Source organism: Herpailurus yagouaroundi, unplaced genomic scaffold (genome assembly GCF_014898765.1).
Source record: "Herpailurus yagouaroundi ecotype Mexico unplaced genomic scaffold, PumYag 180, whole genome shotgun sequence".
Classification (NCBI taxonomy): Eukaryota; Metazoa; Chordata; class Mammalia; order Carnivora; family Felidae; genus Herpailurus; species Herpailurus yagouaroundi.
This window is the reverse complement of record NW_024412411.1, coordinates 21,287,711-21,309,165: the sequence shown is the minus strand read 5'-3', so window position 1 is coordinate 21,309,165 and position 21,455 is coordinate 21,287,711. Positions and strand designations below refer to the sequence as shown.

Here is a 21,455-nt window from a genome sequence, read left to right as displayed (position 1 = left end):
TAGGGTGAGTTTTGATTTATTAGCCAATGTGGGGAAAAGAGTAGAAGCATTGCAAATTTTGAAATGCTGTGCTTTTAAAACTAATGTTTTCATTGGAACATTTAGTTGCCCCATAATCTGATTTCATAGATTTCATATATTGACTGCAAAGTAATTATTTAAAACACACACTTATGTTTTTTACTGAGATATTAAATTTCTTTGCTACCAGTATAGTGTTTTTTTCAAGCAAGAATTATTTTGTTCTTTGAAGTATTTTTATTTGTGATATTTAATAGATATAGTTTCTAAGAATTACCTATCCATACCCATTTTTTATTATTAACATTTACTTAATGAGTATCTGCCACCTGCTAAGAATATACAGAGAAGAATAAAACATGGTCTCTAACTTTCAAGAACTTTGGCAGTGAGTTTCATGGTAATTTTTAATGTGCATTAAATGTTATTTAAAAGTTGTTTACATTCTTCTGTATCTTCAAAACAACTTCCTATAACTTTAAGAAAGTTTTTTGTCCTTTGGACATATAGTTTAAGAGTAGATTGTTCTTTCAACTCTTCATTTCTAAAACTTAGTACATAGATGCCTGCTTACAACCAAATTAAGAACAAAGGTTGGTAATACCTGTAGAAAAGATGATGAGAGAAAAAGTTTAGGGTGATTGAAAATATAGATGTCAAACAGAAACTAGTAGATTCTTAAAACAGAAAAGAAGTAAAAATGGAACAATTGATTTTAAAAGACTGCAGTGCTTTTCTTAAGCACTCTTATTTCTATATTACTCTTCTGTGGTTGATAATTGGAAGTATACTAGCCTTTAAAAGATTCATATCATTTTATTTCCCATTTGTACTCTGTGTAATACCAAATGATAATATTTGCATATAATCAGTATTATTGACTGGCATTAATAATAACCAGATCCGTAGCCTGTATAACTTGTTTTAAATCAATAGAAAAGTAATTATACCTATATGCATAGATGTATTTTAAAATATATTGTTAAAAACATATAAGTTAAAAGATTATTAGAACAAAAGGAATGTTCTAATAATAAACTGGTAAGAATATTTAATTGTCTATAATTTTATATCAGAGTAAATGAAGCAGGAGTCTTTATTCTGTACATTGCAGTAATTTGACCGTTTATATTTAAATCTCAAGCCTCAAGCTGAGAAATATATACTGAAAGCATTTAATATTAAGATTTTATTGTTGCTAGCCCTAAGGAGTTCCTTCTTTCTTTAATTATGTTGTGTGCAGTATTTTCAAAGCTATTCCTACTCAGCTGTTTTTCTTTCCTCTTACTTCCTATGATGCATATATTATAGAAGGAGACTTATGAATTCCCTCTTGCTTGGCCACAGTTTAGAGAACTGTCGATAATCTTTCCTATAAGTCTTAAGACGTCAGAAATAAGCTTAAAGCCTAATTAATATTTAGGACTTTCTGTACCAAAAGTGGAATATTTTATATCCCTTTAAAATGATTGTATTTTTTCTCCTAAGGAAGAAACACTCTTCCCTGTGCATAGGCCTTGCAGGTGGGAAAGCAGAGCTCTAAAGGGAAGATCGGGGCTATCAATGATGTTTCTGCCTAAAGAGGACGTGTGTTAATGCTGCAGCACTTTCCATCCATGGTCTCCTCTCCAGTTTGTTTGTTTTCTTTAAAGAATACAAGAGCAATTGTTTTTTTTTTTTATTTTAATTGTTGCAAAATATTCAAAATTTCAAAAAACCACAACACATAATTTTATTATCTGTAACCTAAGAGAGTAGATTCTATAATGTTCTGAGTCCTATGATTCTAGTTTTCTCTGTGTGCCATTATCAACATTTAAAAAGTGTTCTTTGTCCAGACAAAAGGTAGTTAACCAAAGTCTCTATAGGGACATGTATACTGATTTTGACAAGACACCATCTACCATGTAGAAATTCTAAAGAATTTCTAAAACTTGCGGTGCTGTTTTGAAGCACTGGGCATCAACCCAGCCTAATAACTCTATTTCCCTATTAATGTAACTTTTATATAAGTGGAATTCCTGTGTAATCTAGAGGACTTTGCAAGTTGAAACCATTTAGATGCCCTCCTTGTGGACCTAAGAATGATGACATTTCTGCAACTAATGACATACATACCAAGATTTTTAAGCAAGGAGAAGCATAACTCAAAGTTCAATGTGAAGTTTTTCTTCTATATATAGATCAATAAAAAGACAAACAGTATGCTCAGTTTTTAAAAGAAAGTTAAGAAAAGACGTTAGCTCTTCATGAGACTCAGCCTAGCCTTTAAAACATTGGCTTCGGGGCACCTGGGTGGCTCAGTCGATTAAGTGGCTGACTTTGGCTCAGGTCATGTTCTCACGGTTTGGGAATTTGGGCCCCACGTTGAGCTCTGTGCTGACAGCTCAGAGCCTGGAGCCTGCTTTCGATTGTGTGTCTCCCTCTCTCCCTGGCCCTCCCCAGCTTGCACTCTGTCTCTTTCTCTCAAAAATGTTAAAAAAATTTTTTTAAACATTGGCTTAGCCTAAAATGAAATATTTCCAGCAATATTCTGAAATCTTTGCATTGCCACATTCAAGCTCTCTAGGCTTGTCAAAATGAACTGTCCATACGTCATCTAGAAATTTAGTAGAGATCAGCTAGCTTTTTTTTTTTTTTTGATAAAAAAGCATTTAATTAGTAAGATACTGGCCTACATTTGTGTTAATTTCTTACCTAACATTAACGGTAAAAGGAAGAAAGCCAGATTCCTAGGGGGTGGTGGATAGGGAAAAAGAGTCTGACAAAAGGGTACAAACTTTTACTTGTAAGATGAAGAAGTTCTAAGGATCTGATGTATAATGTGGTAACCATAGTTGATAATACTGTAGCGTTTAACTGAAATTTGCTGAGTAGAACCGAAGTGTTCTCACCAAAAAGAAAGAAAAAGGACAAACATGTGAGGTGACGGATGTGTTGATGAACTCAATTACGGGACTCTTTTCACAATGTATACTTAAGTCATGTTTTACACTTGATACATATTACAGTTTTGTCACTTATACCTCAGTAAATCTGAGGAGAAAAGAATCAACTGAATTTTGAAATATTCTTTTAACAGGTTATATCAATCAGTGAAAATTCTATATTCCTTTGGCATCTTTGTGACATATTCAATTCAGTTCTATGTTCCGGCAGAGATCATCATCCCTGTGATCACATCCAAATTTCATGCTAAATGGAAACAAATTTGTGAATTTGCAGTAAGGTCCCTCTTGGTTAGTATTACATGTAAGTATTACTACATATTTATATCATAATTTTTCTTGTTGAATTGCTTATAATTAAGCTACTTAAGTTATATTTTTTAATATGTTAAAAACAATTCATTCACCTCGCTGAGATACTTTTTGGGTTAAAATTCTGTTGTTCTACCACTATATAAGAAAAACACAAACCAGATCCTATCATACTTAAAAGAACTACTCAGATTATTATTTTGAAAACTACATCAATGGTGATTGAAATATATCTAAATCAGATGCATAAGGGACTCATTATATTGTTCATACACATTTTACATTGGTTTTCATTTTCCTCAGGTTTTTTATTTCCACTAACTTTTGTGTATTTAACAGTTTGATTCTCTAAGACTACCTATAGAAATGGGTTTTATTTTCTTTTGGTCTTTAATTATTTCAGTGGCTAATTTATATTGTTTGAAGGAATATATAATCTTGTATTAAGGTTTCACAATATAAAATGCCTCCACCAGAAAGCATTAAAAATGGAGACCTGTGGAGAAGAAACTTGATTGTGGTACAGTGATATACTAGAAATAGCATGAGTTTTGGGGTCATACTGACCTGATGGTTGAAACCTACCACTCACCTGCTCGTGTCTTTGTTACATAGCATCTTTAAACCCGTCTTTCCTCAACTTTGAAATGAAGATAAAATTTCCTTAATGGCATTTTTATAGAGTTCAAGAATATTAATAAAGTAGCCAGCATTTATTATTGTCACCATTATTATTGTAACCACAAATATAAGATGACCATAACACTGAACTAACTAATGGGATTGCGTAGACCTAGAATGACCCATTAGAAATGGGTCAGCTTTCTGTGGAAGAAAACCATCTTGGCCCATTCAAGGTGAGAGAAACGAGAGAGCTAGAAATTCGAGGCAACTCTATAAATTGCAGTGAGCAATTTGGGGTGGATCTTATGCCTAGATGTAAAGAAGAAGCAAAGCTGGGAAGAAGAGATGAAACCTGTTCTCCAAAGTAATCATTTAAGTGAATTGTATCAACAACAATCATCAAAAATCACGCTGAGGAATGAATTCAGTAAGCCCTTACTCCAATGACTAATAAAACATTCAGTAGGAAAAAGTTATTTTAAGACATTTGAAATATTTCTTACACATTGTTTTTATTGATATTTTGACTACTACATAAAAAGACTGATTTCAGTAAAAGTCCTTGTAATATAGATGTAAGACTATAAGTTCTGAGAGTATATCTCCTTTTAAAATTACTGAAGTTCGGGGCGCCTGGGTGGCTCAGTTGGTTAAGCGGCCGACTTCGGCTCAGGTCATGATCTCGCGGTCCATGAGTTCGAGCCCCGCGTCGGGGCCTATGCTGACAGCTCAGGGCCGGAGCCTGTTTTGGATTCTGTGTCTCCCTCTGACCCTCCCCCGTTCATGCTCTGTCTCTCTCTGTCTCAAAAATAAATAAACGTTAAAAAAAAAAATTACTGAAGTTCACTTGAAGGAGCTTGAGGAAAACATTAACGGGATTTAACACTTCGGATATTTTGAGAACTCCATCCGTTTCTGCACATTGGCTGCCATTGTTATGTGGAAGCTGCCCGTCTGCTGAAGCACAGAGCACACTGCATATCCGCTACCATGACTTTATTCCCAGAAGCCACGGGCTTTTTCTCAAGAGCTGAGTTCATGGCACAGAGAGTTGCCAGTTTTCTTTCCTGCTTCTGTCTTTTAGTTAAAAATAGTGAAAGCTATTGAACGGTATATGAGGGTTATATTTGTCTTTGGACAAAGAGAACACAGACCAGGCAGTGTTCCTTCTACTTCATTGGGACACATCATTGGACGCTGAACTTCATTTAAGTCTTAGACACATCCTGGTAAAGGCCAGTTGATATTCGTGGCAGGACTGTTTTATCATCTGTTTTCTAGAGCACTTGACAAGCTTTTGGGGCAGGCTCCTCGCTGATGAATGTGTACACAGCTGTTGGGACCTCATCGTGTCCACAGAGCAGGCTGTTCACCACTAGCAGTGAGAGTGGAGGCTCAGCTGGAGGTGCTTTGAAAATTGAATAACCTATCAGTGTTCCATAATCCTTTCCAAGTACCGAATCTGGGTTTGTAGGATTGGCCTTCAAAGTAGTGGGCTTATCAGCTTGGGTTGCATTGGTTTGTCCAAGGCTCTATTTAGCATTTGAAGCATCATTTCAAAGTATCTTCTTATGGAACTCAAAAGCTTGGAAAGATGGGTCAGACTCATCCTAGCTGTTTCCTGTAGGCACCTTACTTGCTATAGAGGCATCTCACAGGTGAAGGAGAAGAGTGAGTAGAAGCTGGCCAGTGGCCACCATCGACTACAACAGATACTTTTTACTTTAAGAGCACATCTATAGAAAGAACCTGTTAAGTTTTGAATTGTAATGAACATGGAGACCAATGTTTTGATTCCATGTTTGACTTGAATCTGTAAAATATGCTAAATACTATTTATTTTTGTTATCCAATTCATTGATCTTTCTACTATTTTTATTTTGGAAAGTTTTTGGCTTTGGGAGCATGCTTTCTGGTTTTAGAAGATTATGACTACAAAGCACCAAAAAATAGAAATCTTACTAATTTGTAGAATACTAGAGAAGATACACTAAAATCTTTCATTTAAGTTAGGTGCCACTTCAGGTGAGGAAAGATACGATTTCATAACCTCATATTCTATCTTAGAGTCAGGAGGTATCTGGGGAGTACCATTAATTATTTGTGTGATTAAAATTTATGTGCTGGAGTATTTCTTACAGTTTTGTTGTTAAATATCAAGTATTTTGTTTTTTTCTCTGGTACATCTTTTTTCACCCTACAGTTGTCAAGAATGGACTTAAAATAGGATTTTTTTTTTTTTTATGAGAGGAAACTTTGTGCCTTAAAGATACTTTCTTTTTCTCTATACTGTAGTTTTGGCAAATAGTGAATAAGCTTAATTGGTTTTTAATAGATCTACTCATAATACCTGTCTATAAAGGACATAGGGCAGCCTATTTACAGTAATCCTATAGTAAATATTTGTAATGAATAAATTGCCCATATTCTAGACTATCCTTTGTTTCTGTGATTTTGAGTGTTTATATATTGATTTTGCCTAAAGTGTACATATTTATCTTCCTTGTCTACTAATAGCATTATAAAATAAAACTTCAAGCCATTTTTTACTAGCGTGTATCCACTGATTATATAACATTTATTTTAAGTTTATTTATTTTGAGAGAGAGAGAGAGAGAGAGAGGGAGGGAACAAACCAGCGGAGAGGGGCAGAGAGAAGGAGAGACAGAATCCCAAGCAGGCTCTATGCCATCAGCACAGAGCCCGATGTGGGGCTTAAACTCACCAACTGTGAGATCATGACCTGAGCCGAGATCAAGAGTTGGACGCTTAACCGACTGTGCCACCCAGGCGCCCCAATTATATAACATTTAAAGGATGACTTCAGCTAATTGATAAATTTCATGATCAAAAGTGTTTGATAAATGTCTGAATAGATTTTAAAAACCTATAGTGTTCATCCACATGCTTTTTCAGCCATGTTTCACTTGATTTTTCCTAGTAACAGCTGGATTATTGAAAAACATTAATGAGGAAAGATGAATTCCAAAAAGAAAGCCTCTTCAGATGGCTCTGTTCTGGTCATGCTTATCCAGCCAGTCTGTTACACTGCCGTCTGCTGTAAATAGGTAGAAATGTGTCTCCATGAAACGGATGTAGTCACTGAAATTTGCGAGGTCCTAATTGTGTTTGGGAGTTATGCTTATAGTGCCCTTGAGAAAAATGTTAAGAGAATGTAGCAAGCGTCCGTTCCACAGGGAATCTACTCTATGAAGCATTTCCAGTTTAGAGTTTCAACTTCTTCCAAGTCATTTATCTTATTTAAGAAACTTTGCTACACTTCAGTCCTCTAGGTGTGAGGCTAGGTTGATAATTTCAAAATAATTTTTGGTTTTAGCTTTCAAAAGAATTTAAATAGGAAATAACAGATATTTCCGAGAAACCTAGTAGTTCCAAACTAATCCCATGTCCTCCTGGAAAACATTGAGAGCCACAAAAAGAATAGGGGAAGGAAAAAAAACACCCATAACCTAAAAATTAAGAAGTGGAGAAACTAGTAGGCTGCACCCTGAAGACTTCATTGCAAAGAGCCCAAGTTAAATTATATACCCACCACAGAAAGGTCGGCAGGAGACAGAGAGACTAGAAATGAGGAAAGCAAAAGTACATAAACTTAAAAAGAGAGAAAAAAAAAATGGTAGCTTTAGGAGACAAGTTAGGGAGAGCCGCCACAGACCTCGATGGGGTCCTCAAAGCTGGGACTCTGGGGGTGGAGTCCTCCGTGGTGGCAGGGCTGACGTGGCTGTCACAGGGTATGTGTGAGCAGACTCCGTTGTCTAGCTGCTCCAGACCCTCAGCAAGCCGTTCAGTGAACCATTTTAGGACATTTTGAAGCAGGAGTAGGGGTCTTAGTTTTTACAGACCTTCTGTTGATACCTTTGTTATGATGAGGGTAAGTAAGGTCAAGAAAGTGCAAGATCAGAACTTTCAGAAATTTGCCAATAGTTTGGAAGAAAATCCTGTCGACAGTAGTAGTAGTACATTATTTTGTTTTCGTTTTTCATTTTGAAATAATTTAGAAAAGTTATAAAAGAAAGTAGAGTAGAAAAGTTATGAAAGTTGTTTACGTAAGAAAATCTGTTGAAAAGTCACAGTTCAAGAAATGTCACTCACTGTTTTGGTTTCCTTGTGTGTTTGACAGAGTCTTCAACAGGCAGCAATTTAGTTAGTGCCTACTTGCATTAATTTTGAAGTATTGAAAATACAGTAAAACCTTGGTTTGCGAGCGTAACGCATTCTGGAAACATGCTTGTCATCCAAAGCACTTGTATATCAAAGTGAATTTCAGGAACCATTGGCTCGGTTGGGATCATGTGACATTCCGTGTCATGTACTACTCGTATTGCAAGACCTCGCCCGTTTATCAAGTTAAAATTTACTAGAAATGTTTGCTTGTCTTGCAGAACAAGTTACTTGCAATCCAAGGTTTTGTGTATCTACATTTAGTGCTCATTTAAGCAGTATATATTTAAATAAAGAAAATACGTATTTTCATTTTCTAGGTGCTGGAGCAATTCTGATTCCTCGTTTAGACATTGTGATTTCCTTCGTTGGAGCTGTGAGCAGCAGCACATTGGCTCTGATCCTGCCACCTTTGGTTGAAATTCTTACATTTTCTAAGGAACACTACAATATATGGATGATCCTGAAAAATATTTCTATAGCATTCACTGGTGTTGTTGGTTTCTTCTTAGGTACATATGTAACAGTTGAAGAAATTATTTATCCTACTCCCAAAGTTAGAGCTGGCACTCCACAAAGTCCTCCTCTAAATTTGAATTCAACATGCTTTATGTCTGGGTTGAAATAGTGGAAGCAGAATTATGAGTCTTCTCCTTTTGTCTCAGTTCTGAAAATTATTAAAATAAGAACTGGTAGAGTCCATTGCCATATGTCTAAAATTAGAGCCAAACTCTCTTTTCTTTTGGCACAATAATGACATTTCAGTGGTAAACTGTAATTCTTTACCAGTAGTGGTAAACTATGACAGATTCTTTGTTTTGAGTATTAGTAATAATTTCAAAAAATGTTAGTTTTGAAAATACTATAAATTAAAATGTAGAAGAATGAAAGAATAAAAAGACTTCCATTATTCTTCATTCAATCAGAAATACTCTAACCAAGATTCTCTTTTATGCCCATGCTCCTCTTTCCCCACCCAGCTGAGGAGAGAACAAAGTTCCAACAATAAGAGAATCAGAGAAGGACACAGTTCACAAAAATCTTCAGACCATCTCGGTGAATGTCAAAGTGTACCTTGTGCATAATGTAAAAATATCTCAATTGTGTTTTTATTAGAAAGCCAAATACTTACGAATCACCCTTGCAAGGATAGAAAACTCTAAGCTTCAGAAATCCCTAAACCAGAATTGTTCTACACCACTCTATGATGGTAGTTGACCTGCACAATGAAAATTATGAGGTGCTGTGGAGATCCTGATTTAGTGTCTCAGACACATTTGGGAGACTTTAAGGGTTATCCAACACAATTCCCTTGATGTCCAGAAAGGGTAAGTAACTTGGTCAAGGCCACTTAGCTTTGAGATCAAGCAAGAGAATCTGATCTTTTTACCCCAGTCCAAGATTTTTTACTTTTCACATCACATCCAAGAAAAATGAAGTATGTTCAGTTTAGCCTTTAGTGTTGCATCTACATAATTATATTTTAAAGCTCAGAAAGCCGGTGATCTTTTAGTAATATATGTGACCTGAGCATAAAATCAGAGAACTCTAAAAAGGATGCCTTACCGGTACATAAACCTAAACAAGAGAAAGAAAGTGTTTGTTTGTTTGTTTGTTTGTTTGTTTTAGAGAATAGAAAGCACTTTCTGGTTTAACTGCTGGTGAGTTGGAGGTGCCCAGCCATTCTGTCTATGGCTGGAACTCTCGTTATTTCTTCTCTTTCTAGGGATTGTAGGCACCGTTTTTCTTAATGGCAGAAAATAGGTATCTGACAAAATAAAGGATTTGTGTATTATTTCCAGCCTGTGGCTTTCCTGATAAAGGCCTTTTATCAGTCTGAATGGGCAGAATTAACAAAAAACATAAATTTATACTGAGGAAAAATCAAGGCAATAATAGACTGTCTACTAAATATTGAGATACTCCAGGTTTCTTGCAGAGAAATACCTTGTATTCATATTTGTCAAGCCCAGTTATTAATGAAAACAAGCTCAGTTGACATGGATGAAAACTTTTAAGTTTAAAACATTAGGAATCTTGATTTTTTTTTAAAAAAATTCATACATTAAAACATTTTTAATCAGGCTGGTAATTTGTAATACTACAAGATATCGTCAAGATCACTGTAGTGTATGTATTCTGTATTTTTATATGTAAATGTGAACTTAGCTCAAGTATTTTTTTGCTTTACATCATTAATGAGTCATCAAGTACAACTCTAACAAAGTCTCAGAAGCTTTATTTTTGTACAAATTCATAAGAATCAAACTTTTTTTAAACATTTACATTAGATATCACCGATAATTTTTTGTGACACTTTTGTATCAAATCTATTATGTTGAGCTTTCAGTCACACTGAGAGAATGTGGAAGAAGTTACAGGAAAAGTAATCGTCATTGAAACTGTTACAGAGTTGTGTTTCTAAGAATAAATTAGGTTTTTGTTTTAAAGAAATGTATAACTTGGTATAAAATGACTTGAAAACCATTATTTAATAGAAAGCACTATTACTTTTTGCCAGGTATCTTCAGATATTTCTAGTCTATGCATGAAATTTTATTTTTATACTTTGACCTGTTTATTTTCCTTATTCATCAAATTCAGTGAATTTCGAATAGTTGATTATAGCAATAAATGAATTTTAGCATGAACAGAATGTTGAGTGCATTATCAGCCAGGCTTCCTTATTGTAGCGAGTGCTGAATCGACATCCAGTACTTAGTTCACTAAGTGATCAACACTTTAAATATGAGAGGAAAGTTGAGATGGTGGAAGAGGGGCTAAAAAGGGAGAGACTAGTCCCGATTCTTAACAAGAAACTATTTAGATGTAAAGGATATATGCACTCTTCTTTAAGGATTTTTGATGAAGCATATTTTTTGCGAAAAAATCAGTGTCATATTTTTCCTCTGAAAATTTAGTTTTAACAAGTTACAACGTTTCAAAAGATTTTTGGAGAAGATATTTTGATTAGAACAGCTGTTGCTTTTATTTGGGGGCCTGGAAAAATGAGAGTGGTTGCACCTGTCAAATTGTGTACTTGATGTCTAGGTCCGTTACATGATGGCTAGGGCGACTTCAGCATTTCACCCGCCACTGCAGTAAAAAACCCTCCTCTCTGAAAGTGAGTCAGGTGCCTGAGAGGCCTTTCCACCACTGAGGTAGGGGAGAGAAAGGAGAGCTTTACTCACCTCTGCTGACCTCTGCTCTAAGCCAGTCATCATCAGCACCCTGCATTCGAAAGGGTTTTCCCAGCTCCAGAGTCCACTTGTCAGAACGCTGGCTTTCAGACCTTTCGTATCGGAGGCGCTTCTTTTCCCCACATGGTCAGATTTCTGCACAATTAAATAAGAAGTAGGGTTTGTTTTCCCTAGGTAAAGACCAATTGGTATTATGTTATCAAATAAAAGAGTGCGATGTATCAGCAAATGCCACATCATGTTTTAATTCTGTCCTTGCTGGATTCTTCTTTATTAAAACCATTTCTGCCTCCCACCTAAGCAGTGCACTTAAATTAACATTTTTATAGGCATTTTATGCAATGTGCATGTTGTAAATTTCCTAACAGGGCCTAATTTCATTCAGTATTTTCAGAATAGTTACAGGAAAGCTGTCTAACTGCAAAGCGCTATAAAAATATTAACTGGACCATTAATTAAAGTTCCACATTAGTGCCATTTCTAGCTGTGGCGAAGTGCAGGTCTGCCTCTAGCTTACCTGGGGCACTTGGTCACTGTAGATGTCAGCCCAGCATCTGAAGTACATTTGTGTATGATAGTATACAGCCACATTAGGTTTTCACCTCAGTTCTTTCTTTCTTTAAAAAGGACAGTGTACAGAATAAAGATAATGGAAATAATAAATAATTTTAAAATCATACCCGTGGCTCAATGAATATTTTCTGTTGAGAAATAAAAAAAAAAATCAGTGAAAATACCGTTGATCTTGTAAAATGAGTTTTGTTTTTTTTTAAGGAGTATTTTGTTCATTTTGGATTACCTAGCCTCCTCCTTCATAAGAAAATTTGAGAACTTTGATCTAAAAGGTGGAATAAGACACTTCCTAACATGACACGGCCACCTGTAATAAGTGATGCTTTCTTATGGACTATCTTGTTTATGCCACTAGGGCTCACTCGGCTAAATGCCTTAATGAAAGTGGCTGATTTCCACCTAGAAGATAGGAAAACATGCTTAAGAAATGACTAGAAATGCTATTTATTGCCCTTTGATAAATGACAACTCTCATTCTTAAAATTTCATATTAAAATTAGCTAGTCCTTGTGTACACACACACACCAGTAATCTATGTGAATTAGATACTAATGTGAATATACCATTTAAATTGGGTCCAGAAAGATAATGCATTCATTGAAAGATCACTCCAGAAATTATTCCATTAGAGTTTTCTTGATAACAGATAGGAAATTACATGCTTATATCGTGAATAAATTAAGCTGTGGATTTTTGTGTTTCAAAAATGATTTTGTTAGTTTGAAAACTTAAGTTATCGTTGCACTTGAGTTCTTTTTCTTTTAACTTATTTTTCTTTATTATATGAAGAAAACTGTCTTAAAGTACTGTAACTCTTCTGAATTTTCAATAAAATACAATTATTTTGCTTGCAAATGCCTTTTTAAATGAATTTGGCTTTTATAAGGTTAAGTGATATTGACAAGTGTCATAAGCTCAAAATGGCACTCATATTCTCATAATAACATTTTAATCGGTCTTTGTGGTTAAATCTTTGTCATGTGTGATCTTCAGCGTTGGAAGTTGATATTATGTGCCTCCAAGATTTGAGAGCAGAAGTTGATGAAAAATGAACATACTCAAACCATGACCTGAGCTTCCTACAGAGTGAACACAGAATGAACAGTCTGGCGATGCTGCCTCCGTGGTTTAATGTCCCATTCTCTTAGGTCAAGAATATGTATCACTCACACTTTTAATACGCTTTGCTTGCATTATGCCAACTCACCATATCAAAGATCATGAAGATATTTATACCTTTAATAAGAATCCTGCTCTTGTGAACCTAATGTAAGAGCAGGCCATAGTTCATCAGAAGAGAGACAGCAGCAGCATTACACTTTAGTCATGAGAACTTGGAAACAACCTGAATGTTAACAATAAGGAAATCATAAATTGTGATATATTCACCTAGAATACAATGCAGATTGTATTAATTACACTATTGTCATACCAAAGATGAATAATTTTGGAAAGAATACATATGTAAAATTAATTTTTAATTGCAGCTCTGTAAAAATAATGCTTTTGAACTGAGACGAGATACACAGAAATTGGAACCATAGTGTTAGAAAAAAAGATGGGTTACTATTTTAAAATGAATAGTAAAGGAAGGACTGTGAGAGAAATAAAGAGGAATAAAGTTGTAAAACCTTAGGAGGAGTACATGCTCTTAGCCAGCAACAGAAGGAACAGGAGGACAAAGACAATAAACGTACAGTAGGGATAGAACAAGGTACAGAGAGAGATAAATGCAACGAAAAGCCCCATGGGCTACTTGCTGAAGGAAAACATCGAATATGACCACTTCGTAAAATTAATTTTAGTTTTTTTTTAATGCAAAAGATTTAGAATGGTGGTTCTAACATATGCAACATGGCCTCAAAACTTTGCACATAAATTGGTGGGGTTCACATGTCAAAGGACTGGTTTGATTTGAAGTTTCCTTTTAAGTGTAGATTTGTTTGAAGGCTTAAAATGGTGGGAGGGAATCAGGTCTTCTGGTCTTCAGAGTTTTCTGGTGCCATGAAGCACAGGACTCATTGGTACCAGGTGACAGAATGCTCCTCAAACGAAAGCTGATACATTAGTCTCGCCAAGGAATTAGGGAGTAATTTCATCTCCCTCCCTCCTGGATCTTGATCTGGGCTAAAGGATGAGAACTGGACCCAGAACTCACCCTGCCCCCTACACACACCCTGCCTAACTTGCACTAAGCCGAGAGGAAAGGGGGGTCGAGTGTGGATCAGGCTGAGCAGGTCTAGAGCTGAACAAGAACGCAGACAAAAAACTAAACTAGAAGGAGTGCCTTCAGATCACAGAGCCACAGGGTCTCCTGTATCTTTATAGCTCCAGCTTTTCACAGTGCTCTAAAGGGCGAAAGAATAGGTACTAGGAAATTGGATATCGCCACTCTCCTACCTTAAATCTTCTCTCCTTCCCCAGTCTCAGCTATACAAAGACCACACTCCCTAACGTGGCTCACCGGCAGGTCTCACTCCCTGCCTCCCCTATAAGTTACAGTGACGCCCACATGCTGGTTGCCCCACAGTGCATATTCTGTTTCCACCTGCACAAGTCCATCACATCACGCTATGATTTCCTTCTACTCCCACCCCTGTGTTTTTCTGGGCAGCCCTTAGCTATTGGTAAGGCTCAGTTGACACATCCCTTCTATCAGCGAGCCTTCCTCTCCATCCTCTCCTCTCCCCTGTTCAGAGTGAGTTGTGTCTTCTTTCACACTAGCAAATGACCTTGGGTTTATTATCACACTTTCCACATGGTTTGACAATCCAGTTTCTGTGTCTCTCCACTAAACTGGGAGTTCTACAAGGATGCTACATATGTTCATTGTTTGGCTTCTTCTCTGTCCACCCATAGAGAGGATAAGCTCCACGAAGGAGGTGATTTTGTCAGTTGTCTTCACTACTGAAAATCCAGTGCCTAGAGGAGGGCTGGGCACATCGTAGATGCCTAAAAAATATTTGTTGAATGAATGTATGAATTGAAAAAATAACAAAAAGCCCATATTTGATCTCTGGCACATAATAACATCTCCAAGCACAGGGGCAAAGTCACACTTGTTATACTGTCCCCTGTACCCCATGCCTGTTTGTTTAATGACTGTAGCCAACCCTCTTCTGTATGCTAACCCAGCAGGCTGCAATATTATAAGCAAAGACCCCCAATTCTGAGTGTCTCATAGAAAATCCTATGAATCTGTCAAACCTTAACATATTCAGGACCTCCTGGTAGACCACGTGAAGTCTAATAAGAAAGAAAAAGCTGAAAACTCTTCCTCATAAGCTTTGATGTCTTCATGTTATACATAAACATATTGAGTTTTGTAGGAAAAAAATCAGAGGTTACACTTTCTACCCATTGTTTAAAAAATTACACATGACCTACAATGCAAGTAGTCCATTTCTGTCTAAAAAAGTATAAAAAGAAGTATCTGTCTAACGTATGACATCTAGTCTTGATATCTGAGAGTACTTTCCTGAACTTTTGATGCCTAAAATTTCCGTGCTTGTAGAAGAGTCATGCATTCAGTAGTTTTTGGGGATCCTCTCACAAAGGAGAGTATTCTTTGGCTATTCTGAGAAGCTACCTATTGTCAAGTGCGTCACAGCATATGCCATAAATAGACCCCAGTAAAAATCAAGAATGGGTACATGCATCCCAATGTTTGTGGCAGCATTATCAACAGTAGCCAAACTATGGAGAGAGTCCAAATGTCCATTGACTGATGAATGGATAGAGAAGATGTAGCATGCATATATATATATATATGCATATATATGACTCAGCCATCAAAATAATGAAATCTTGCCATTTGTAACAATGTGGATGGAGCTAGAGTGTATTACGCTAAGTGAAATAAGTCAGTTAGCAAAGGACAAATACCATGTGATTTCACTCATGTGGAATTTAAGAAACAAAACAGATGAGCATATGGGAGGAGGGGAAAAAGAGAGGCGGCGGGGGGAAACAAACCATAAGAGACTCTTAAAGATTGAGAACAAACTCAGGGTTGATGGAGAGATGTGGGTAGGGGATGGGCTAGATGGGCGATGGGCATTAAGGAGAGTGCTTGTTCTGATGAGCACTGGGTGTTGTATGTAAGAGATGAATTCCTGAATTCTACTCCTGAAACCAATATTGCACTGTATGTTAACTAACTAGAATTTAAATAAAAATTTGAAAATAAAAGAAAAAAATGAGTGGGAATCTATAAGTGTTGGGGAAAGGGACTGTTAAGATGATCGTTTTGTAGAAATAGCTAGAAATGAAAAGTGAAAATAAGAAGCAATGGCTATCTGGAAATTGGAATTAACTGAAGATCCATTGTTCCATACAGTGTCTTTCATGAGACCTCACCCATGTCTATTATTTGCACAGAAAGCAGAGTGTGCTCTAGGACTGCCATCAGAATTTTCAGTACGAAATAGATGGATTTTGCCACTAGCAAAAGACAAGAGGCCTCAAGATTACCCTCATATAATTCAGGTCGCCTTCCTTAGGATATGCTTGTATGAGTGTGGAGCCTACTTAAGATGCTCTCTCTCCCTCTGCCCCTCTCCTCCACTTGCACACTCTCTAAACAAACAGAGAAATAAATAAGTAAATAAATAAATAAGTAAATAACAAAAGTGTCGGAAATCACATAATATCAGTGGTGTATGATGTGGAAGGTCCTCATCAAACGGGTATTCCGGGAGCGATGTCACCGTTCAGCTAATGCTGTGTAGTACATATATGAAGGACGTGCTCAGTGACTTTTGGTTATTACAATACAGAAAAGCCACACAAGAGAAGGGATTTTTAAGTTATTTGGGAGCCATTATATAGACTGGACATGTGTTGTGCTCAATTCTGACAGAGGCCCAGATTCTTACAACATTAGAAGAGTGGCCTCTAAATGCAAATCCATACCCTTGCTTGGTTTTCAGAAGTTAATTAGCCATCTACCATAGAGCCTCCTGATTGCAATTTTATGTTTAAGGAAATAGTGACAATTATAGTATGATCAGCTTGTAGTTATTGCCTGTGCATATTTTTAGCCCATTCTGCCAAGGAATAGACTAGAGTGATTGGAAGAAGACACTGCTTTTCCCTACTGACAAATGCTGGCTGGCAGAGGGACATGTGCTCCCAGGAGCTGTGCACTATGGGATGGGGAAATTCTTTCATGACATCGTTAATGCCAACGATGACCATTTCTATCATTTCAAATATGTGGGCTCTTTCAGCGATATCCTCCATTATCCTGACAAGCCTGAATTTATCACTGCAGGGATGAATTGTTGCCAGTTTTCAATGATGAAGATACAGTGTCAGAATTAAAACAAAACAAGCTGCGGTACAAATGTCTCGGTCGCTTTCTCACTAGAAAAAAGAAAGTGAAGAAATCTTAGGTATGTTGAAAAGCCACATCAGGATGCTGCAAGAAGACATAAAGAATTGTTTAACAGAATGCAATGCAAAGAGTGGATTAGGAATTTATTTGTCACTCCCCATAACTGGACCCAAACTGCCAGGTTTTGATGCCCCTGTGGACGTAAGAGTTTTCAAGGGACCACTTATTAAATCTCTCTATTAGTTATGGGTGCATATTTGACGTGAATATCCAGAATTATCAGATGGGGCCATCACACACTTGCTGAAATTCCCCATCATCTATAATTTTAATTTGAATCCTCCAATTTAGTAGCAATGGAGAGACAGTGAAGAAACATACCGCATATAGAAGTTAATGTTTGAATTAATTGAGCCAAAGCTTAGTGAAAGGTTAGCAATGAGATCATCCCTCTTCCACTGACATGAAGCAATTATTTTTACCATTAATATTATGTTCCGCTTTTATAATTTAAGTACTTCTGTGTCTTTCTATTCACTTAGAATTAATGGCCCAAGAGTACACTGAGGAAACCATTAAGTAGTTTGGGGATAACAAAAATTTGAGAAACTCTGGTGAGAAATTGTTGGTGGAATGAGTGGCCGAGGGAATTGTCTAAGGTACATAAAGCCTGACAGTGACAAAAGAGAATCCTCAAGGGTTTTTTTTCTTGCCAAGGCCATGGAAAATTGGAAATAAATATTGAGAACTGGTACAAGGGAGGGAGTGTTACAAATCCTAGGATTTGAATTTGATGAAGACCAATATGGAGATGATTGGATCTTTTTTCTTTTAAGTTTACTTATGTATTTTGAGAGAGCGAAAGAGAGAGTGCGCATGCAAGCAGGGGTAGGGCAGAGCCCAAGGAGGCTTTATGCCCAGCACAAAGCCCAACAGGGGCTCGATCTCACCACCATGAAATTCTGACCTGGGCTGAAATCAAGAGTCGGACGTTTAACCGACGGAGCCCCCCAGATGCCCCTGAGGATTGAATCTTTTAAGACTCTTAAAATACAATAGTTCCCCCACTCCTTATCCATGGAAGATACATTGCAAGACCCCAATGGATGCCTGAAACTGTGAAAAGTAATGAACCCTATATATACTGGTTTTTTTCTATATGTGCACATACATGATAAAGTTTAACTTATAAAATAGACACAGTAAAAGATTAACAATAACTAATGGTAAAATAGAACAATTACAACAAAATACTGTAATAAAAGTTATGTGAATGTAAGTTCTCTCTCTCTTTCAAAAGATTTTATTGTACTGTACTCACCCTTCTTGTGATGATGCCTTTGTGTTGAGATGAGGTGAGTGACGTGGGCATGGCGATGTAGTGCTAGGCTACTCTGACCTTCTGACCATATGTCAGGAGGGTCACCTGCTTCCAGATCATGCTAGATTGTGGATAACTGAAACACTGGAAAGTGAACTCGTGAACAAGAGGGGACAAGTATATAACGTATGGAAATGATTATATTAGCATAAGATAAATTGCATCATTGGTAACCATTCTCAATAAAAACGAAGACACTAGCAGGATGACAACAGGTCAGAAACCCTTTAAATCTGCCAAATGATACACAGATTTTCCTCTTGGCAGGAAGATTTGCCTGCCAAAATTTCAACCCAAACTGGGCCCCTGATATTGCATTTTTGGACAGTATTCTGGACATCTTCTCTCACGATTACCCTAATAGAGCTCACTGAACTTTGAGGGAAAAAAAAAATAAAAGGACAACTATTTTTGGTATCCCCATATTTTTGTGAGCCTGAGGTCTAGAAATATAATGACAGCAAGAAAGAAGAGAGAGGTGATCTAGATACTAAATCTGATAATCAGTCCGTTTCAAAATTGAGTCCATGAAACTACATCTTGATGAGTACAGCTAGTAGGAAAATATTGCTCTGATGGTGCATTAGTCAGTACAAGTAATACAGCTGCTATAACAAACCACCCCTAAGTCTTAGTGACTTCACATAATAAAAGTTTATTTCTTGCCCAAGTCACGAAGTGTTGTACATTGGGCCCCCCTCCTCCAGGTGGAGATACTGGGATCCTGGCTGATTACATCTTGTGTCACTACCATACTAAACACATAACCTCCATGGTAACCCTGGAAGGGAAAGAAAAAAGCATGGGCTACTGTGTATGGAGTTTTGTGGCCAGGCCTACAAGAGGCGTAATATCACTGCCACCCACATCCCATCGCCCAGAACCTAATCAATTGGCCCTATGTTACTCATTACAACAAAGGCTTGGAAATACAGTAAAACCTTGATTGGAGAGCATAATTCGTTCCAGAAACATGCTTGTAATCCAAAGTACTTGTGTATCAAAGTGAATTTCCCCATCAAAAAAAAAAAATGGAAACTCAGATGATTCGTTCCACAACCCCAAAATATTCATGTAAAAATGATTACAATACTGTAATATAATACAAAATAATAAAGAAAATACAAAATATAAAGAAAAATAAGCTAATTGACCTGCACTTACCTTTGCAAACCTTCATGGCTGGTGTGAGGGAGACCAGAGAGAGGAGGGTAATTGTGTAGGACGATTTTCACCATCACTAATGGAATTGCTGTTATCTATTGGCTCATTGGAATCTCTTTCTGCATGGGGGCCATTGTACATACTCACATAGATGTTGACTACAGCACAGTATTAATAAACTCTTGTCATATACTGTATTTAATGTAACTGGCAATAAAGCAGCAGAGGAAAAGGTCTATATCAGCAGGCAGTCTGACCTACAATAAAGCAAAGCATTCCCAAGCTTACTCTTGTACAAAAAAGCAAAGGACTGTCCATAGGTGCTTTGAAGGGACAAAAAATACACTAGTGCCAGTTGTGGGCACCTTCCAGCATTCTGAAAAATTACTGATTTCTGCCAAACACCACAACCTAAGCATGAGAGACGATCACCCACAATCCCGCAGTGAGAGAGAGAGAAGAATCACTGGCTCAGTTGTGATCATGTGATGTTCAGCATCACGTACTAGTCATATTGCAAGCTATCGCTCATTTATCAAGTTAAAATTTATTAGAAATGTTTGCTCTCTTGCGGAACACTTGCAGAACAAGTTACTTTTAATCCAAGGTTTTACTGTAGAGGCATTCTGTATGCCCAGAAAGACGAAATGAGAATGGTAAGCATCTAGCAAGTCTCAGCTGGAGATGAGTAAAAGAAAGTAGTATTTTACACTAACAAACAAACCAAAACAATTATGCTATAAGATCCAGAAAGCATGCGAATTTTTAAAATACAGCACAATGCATTCAAGCAATTCTGAGTTTAAGGATTTCAAATTGGGTTAAACTGCGGACACCTGAGAAAGCACAGTCACACTCTGCTGTTCTAACAGGTACCTTGGTAAAGAAGATGGAGAAGTTGGTAGCCATGTTTTTGGACTGAGCTATCCACACATTGTCACTTTCAGCTCGGTGATCGACATCAGAGAGAATCAGATATGCACTCTGCACATTTAGGACAAAATTTCTTCTCACACATTCCTCCCCATTCCCTTAATGGAGATAATTGACTCATACGAGACATGGAAACAGCTGGGCTGCTGATCTCATTAGCACTGCGATCAGGACTGAGGGGCCTCAACATGGGAACCTAAAAGGAGGCAATGATGGAAGATTAACTGCTGTTATAAAAAAGGTGAAAGGAATTCAGTCTGTTCAGCTTTTCCCATTCACACAAAGAGAGAAGAAACATCAGCAATGGGGAGAATATGGAATTATATTTCACTTCTGAAATTTACCATGTACCTTTTCTCTTGAAACCTTAGGGGTCAGAACCAAGCGAGCATCATCCATGGAATGCAGCCACTGCACTAATTTTAAAAGTCCCTTCTGAACACAGCAATGTAGTAAGAAACATTTGGTGAATGGCGGAGCAGAGGTAGAGAATGATACTGCAGTACCGACAACTCTTGAATGGAACACGCTATCATTTTTCATTAAAAAGATAGTCAATAATTAAACTTGCCATTTTGAATCTCCATGCTTGCTTAAGGAGAAATAATTTCCTGAAATTACAAGAGCATTAAATGTGTAATTATGATATAAGTAAATACCAAAGGCTTCATATTTTTGAGTAAAAAGCACAGTTTAGAACAGTATGAGAATAAAAGGCTCTGGAGATAATAGGTAAAAACAAAAAAACTACCAAACCAAGAAAAAAGCGAACAGAGTGC

At 36.8% G+C, this 21,455-nt stretch overlaps 1 protein-coding gene across 2 annotated transcripts in view; it reads left to right on the top strand.

The window, feature by feature from the left end:
* Positions 1 to 11,648, top strand: part of SLC36A4 (solute carrier family 36 member 4) — a 38,130-nt gene extending 26,482 nt beyond the window's left edge. For both annotated transcript variants that reach the window (XM_040489609.1, XM_040489610.1), the window contains 2 exons: positions 3,104 to 3,273; positions 8,408 to 11,648. In XM_040489609.1, coding sequence (XP_040345543.1) covers positions 3,104 to 3,273; positions 8,408 to 8,715 — 478 coding nt within the window. In that variant the 3' untranslated portion in view covers positions 8,716 to 11,648. The remainder of the gene's footprint in view (positions 1 to 3,103; positions 3,274 to 8,407) is intronic.
* The last annotated feature ends 9,807 nt before the right edge of the window (positions 11,649 to 21,455 follow it).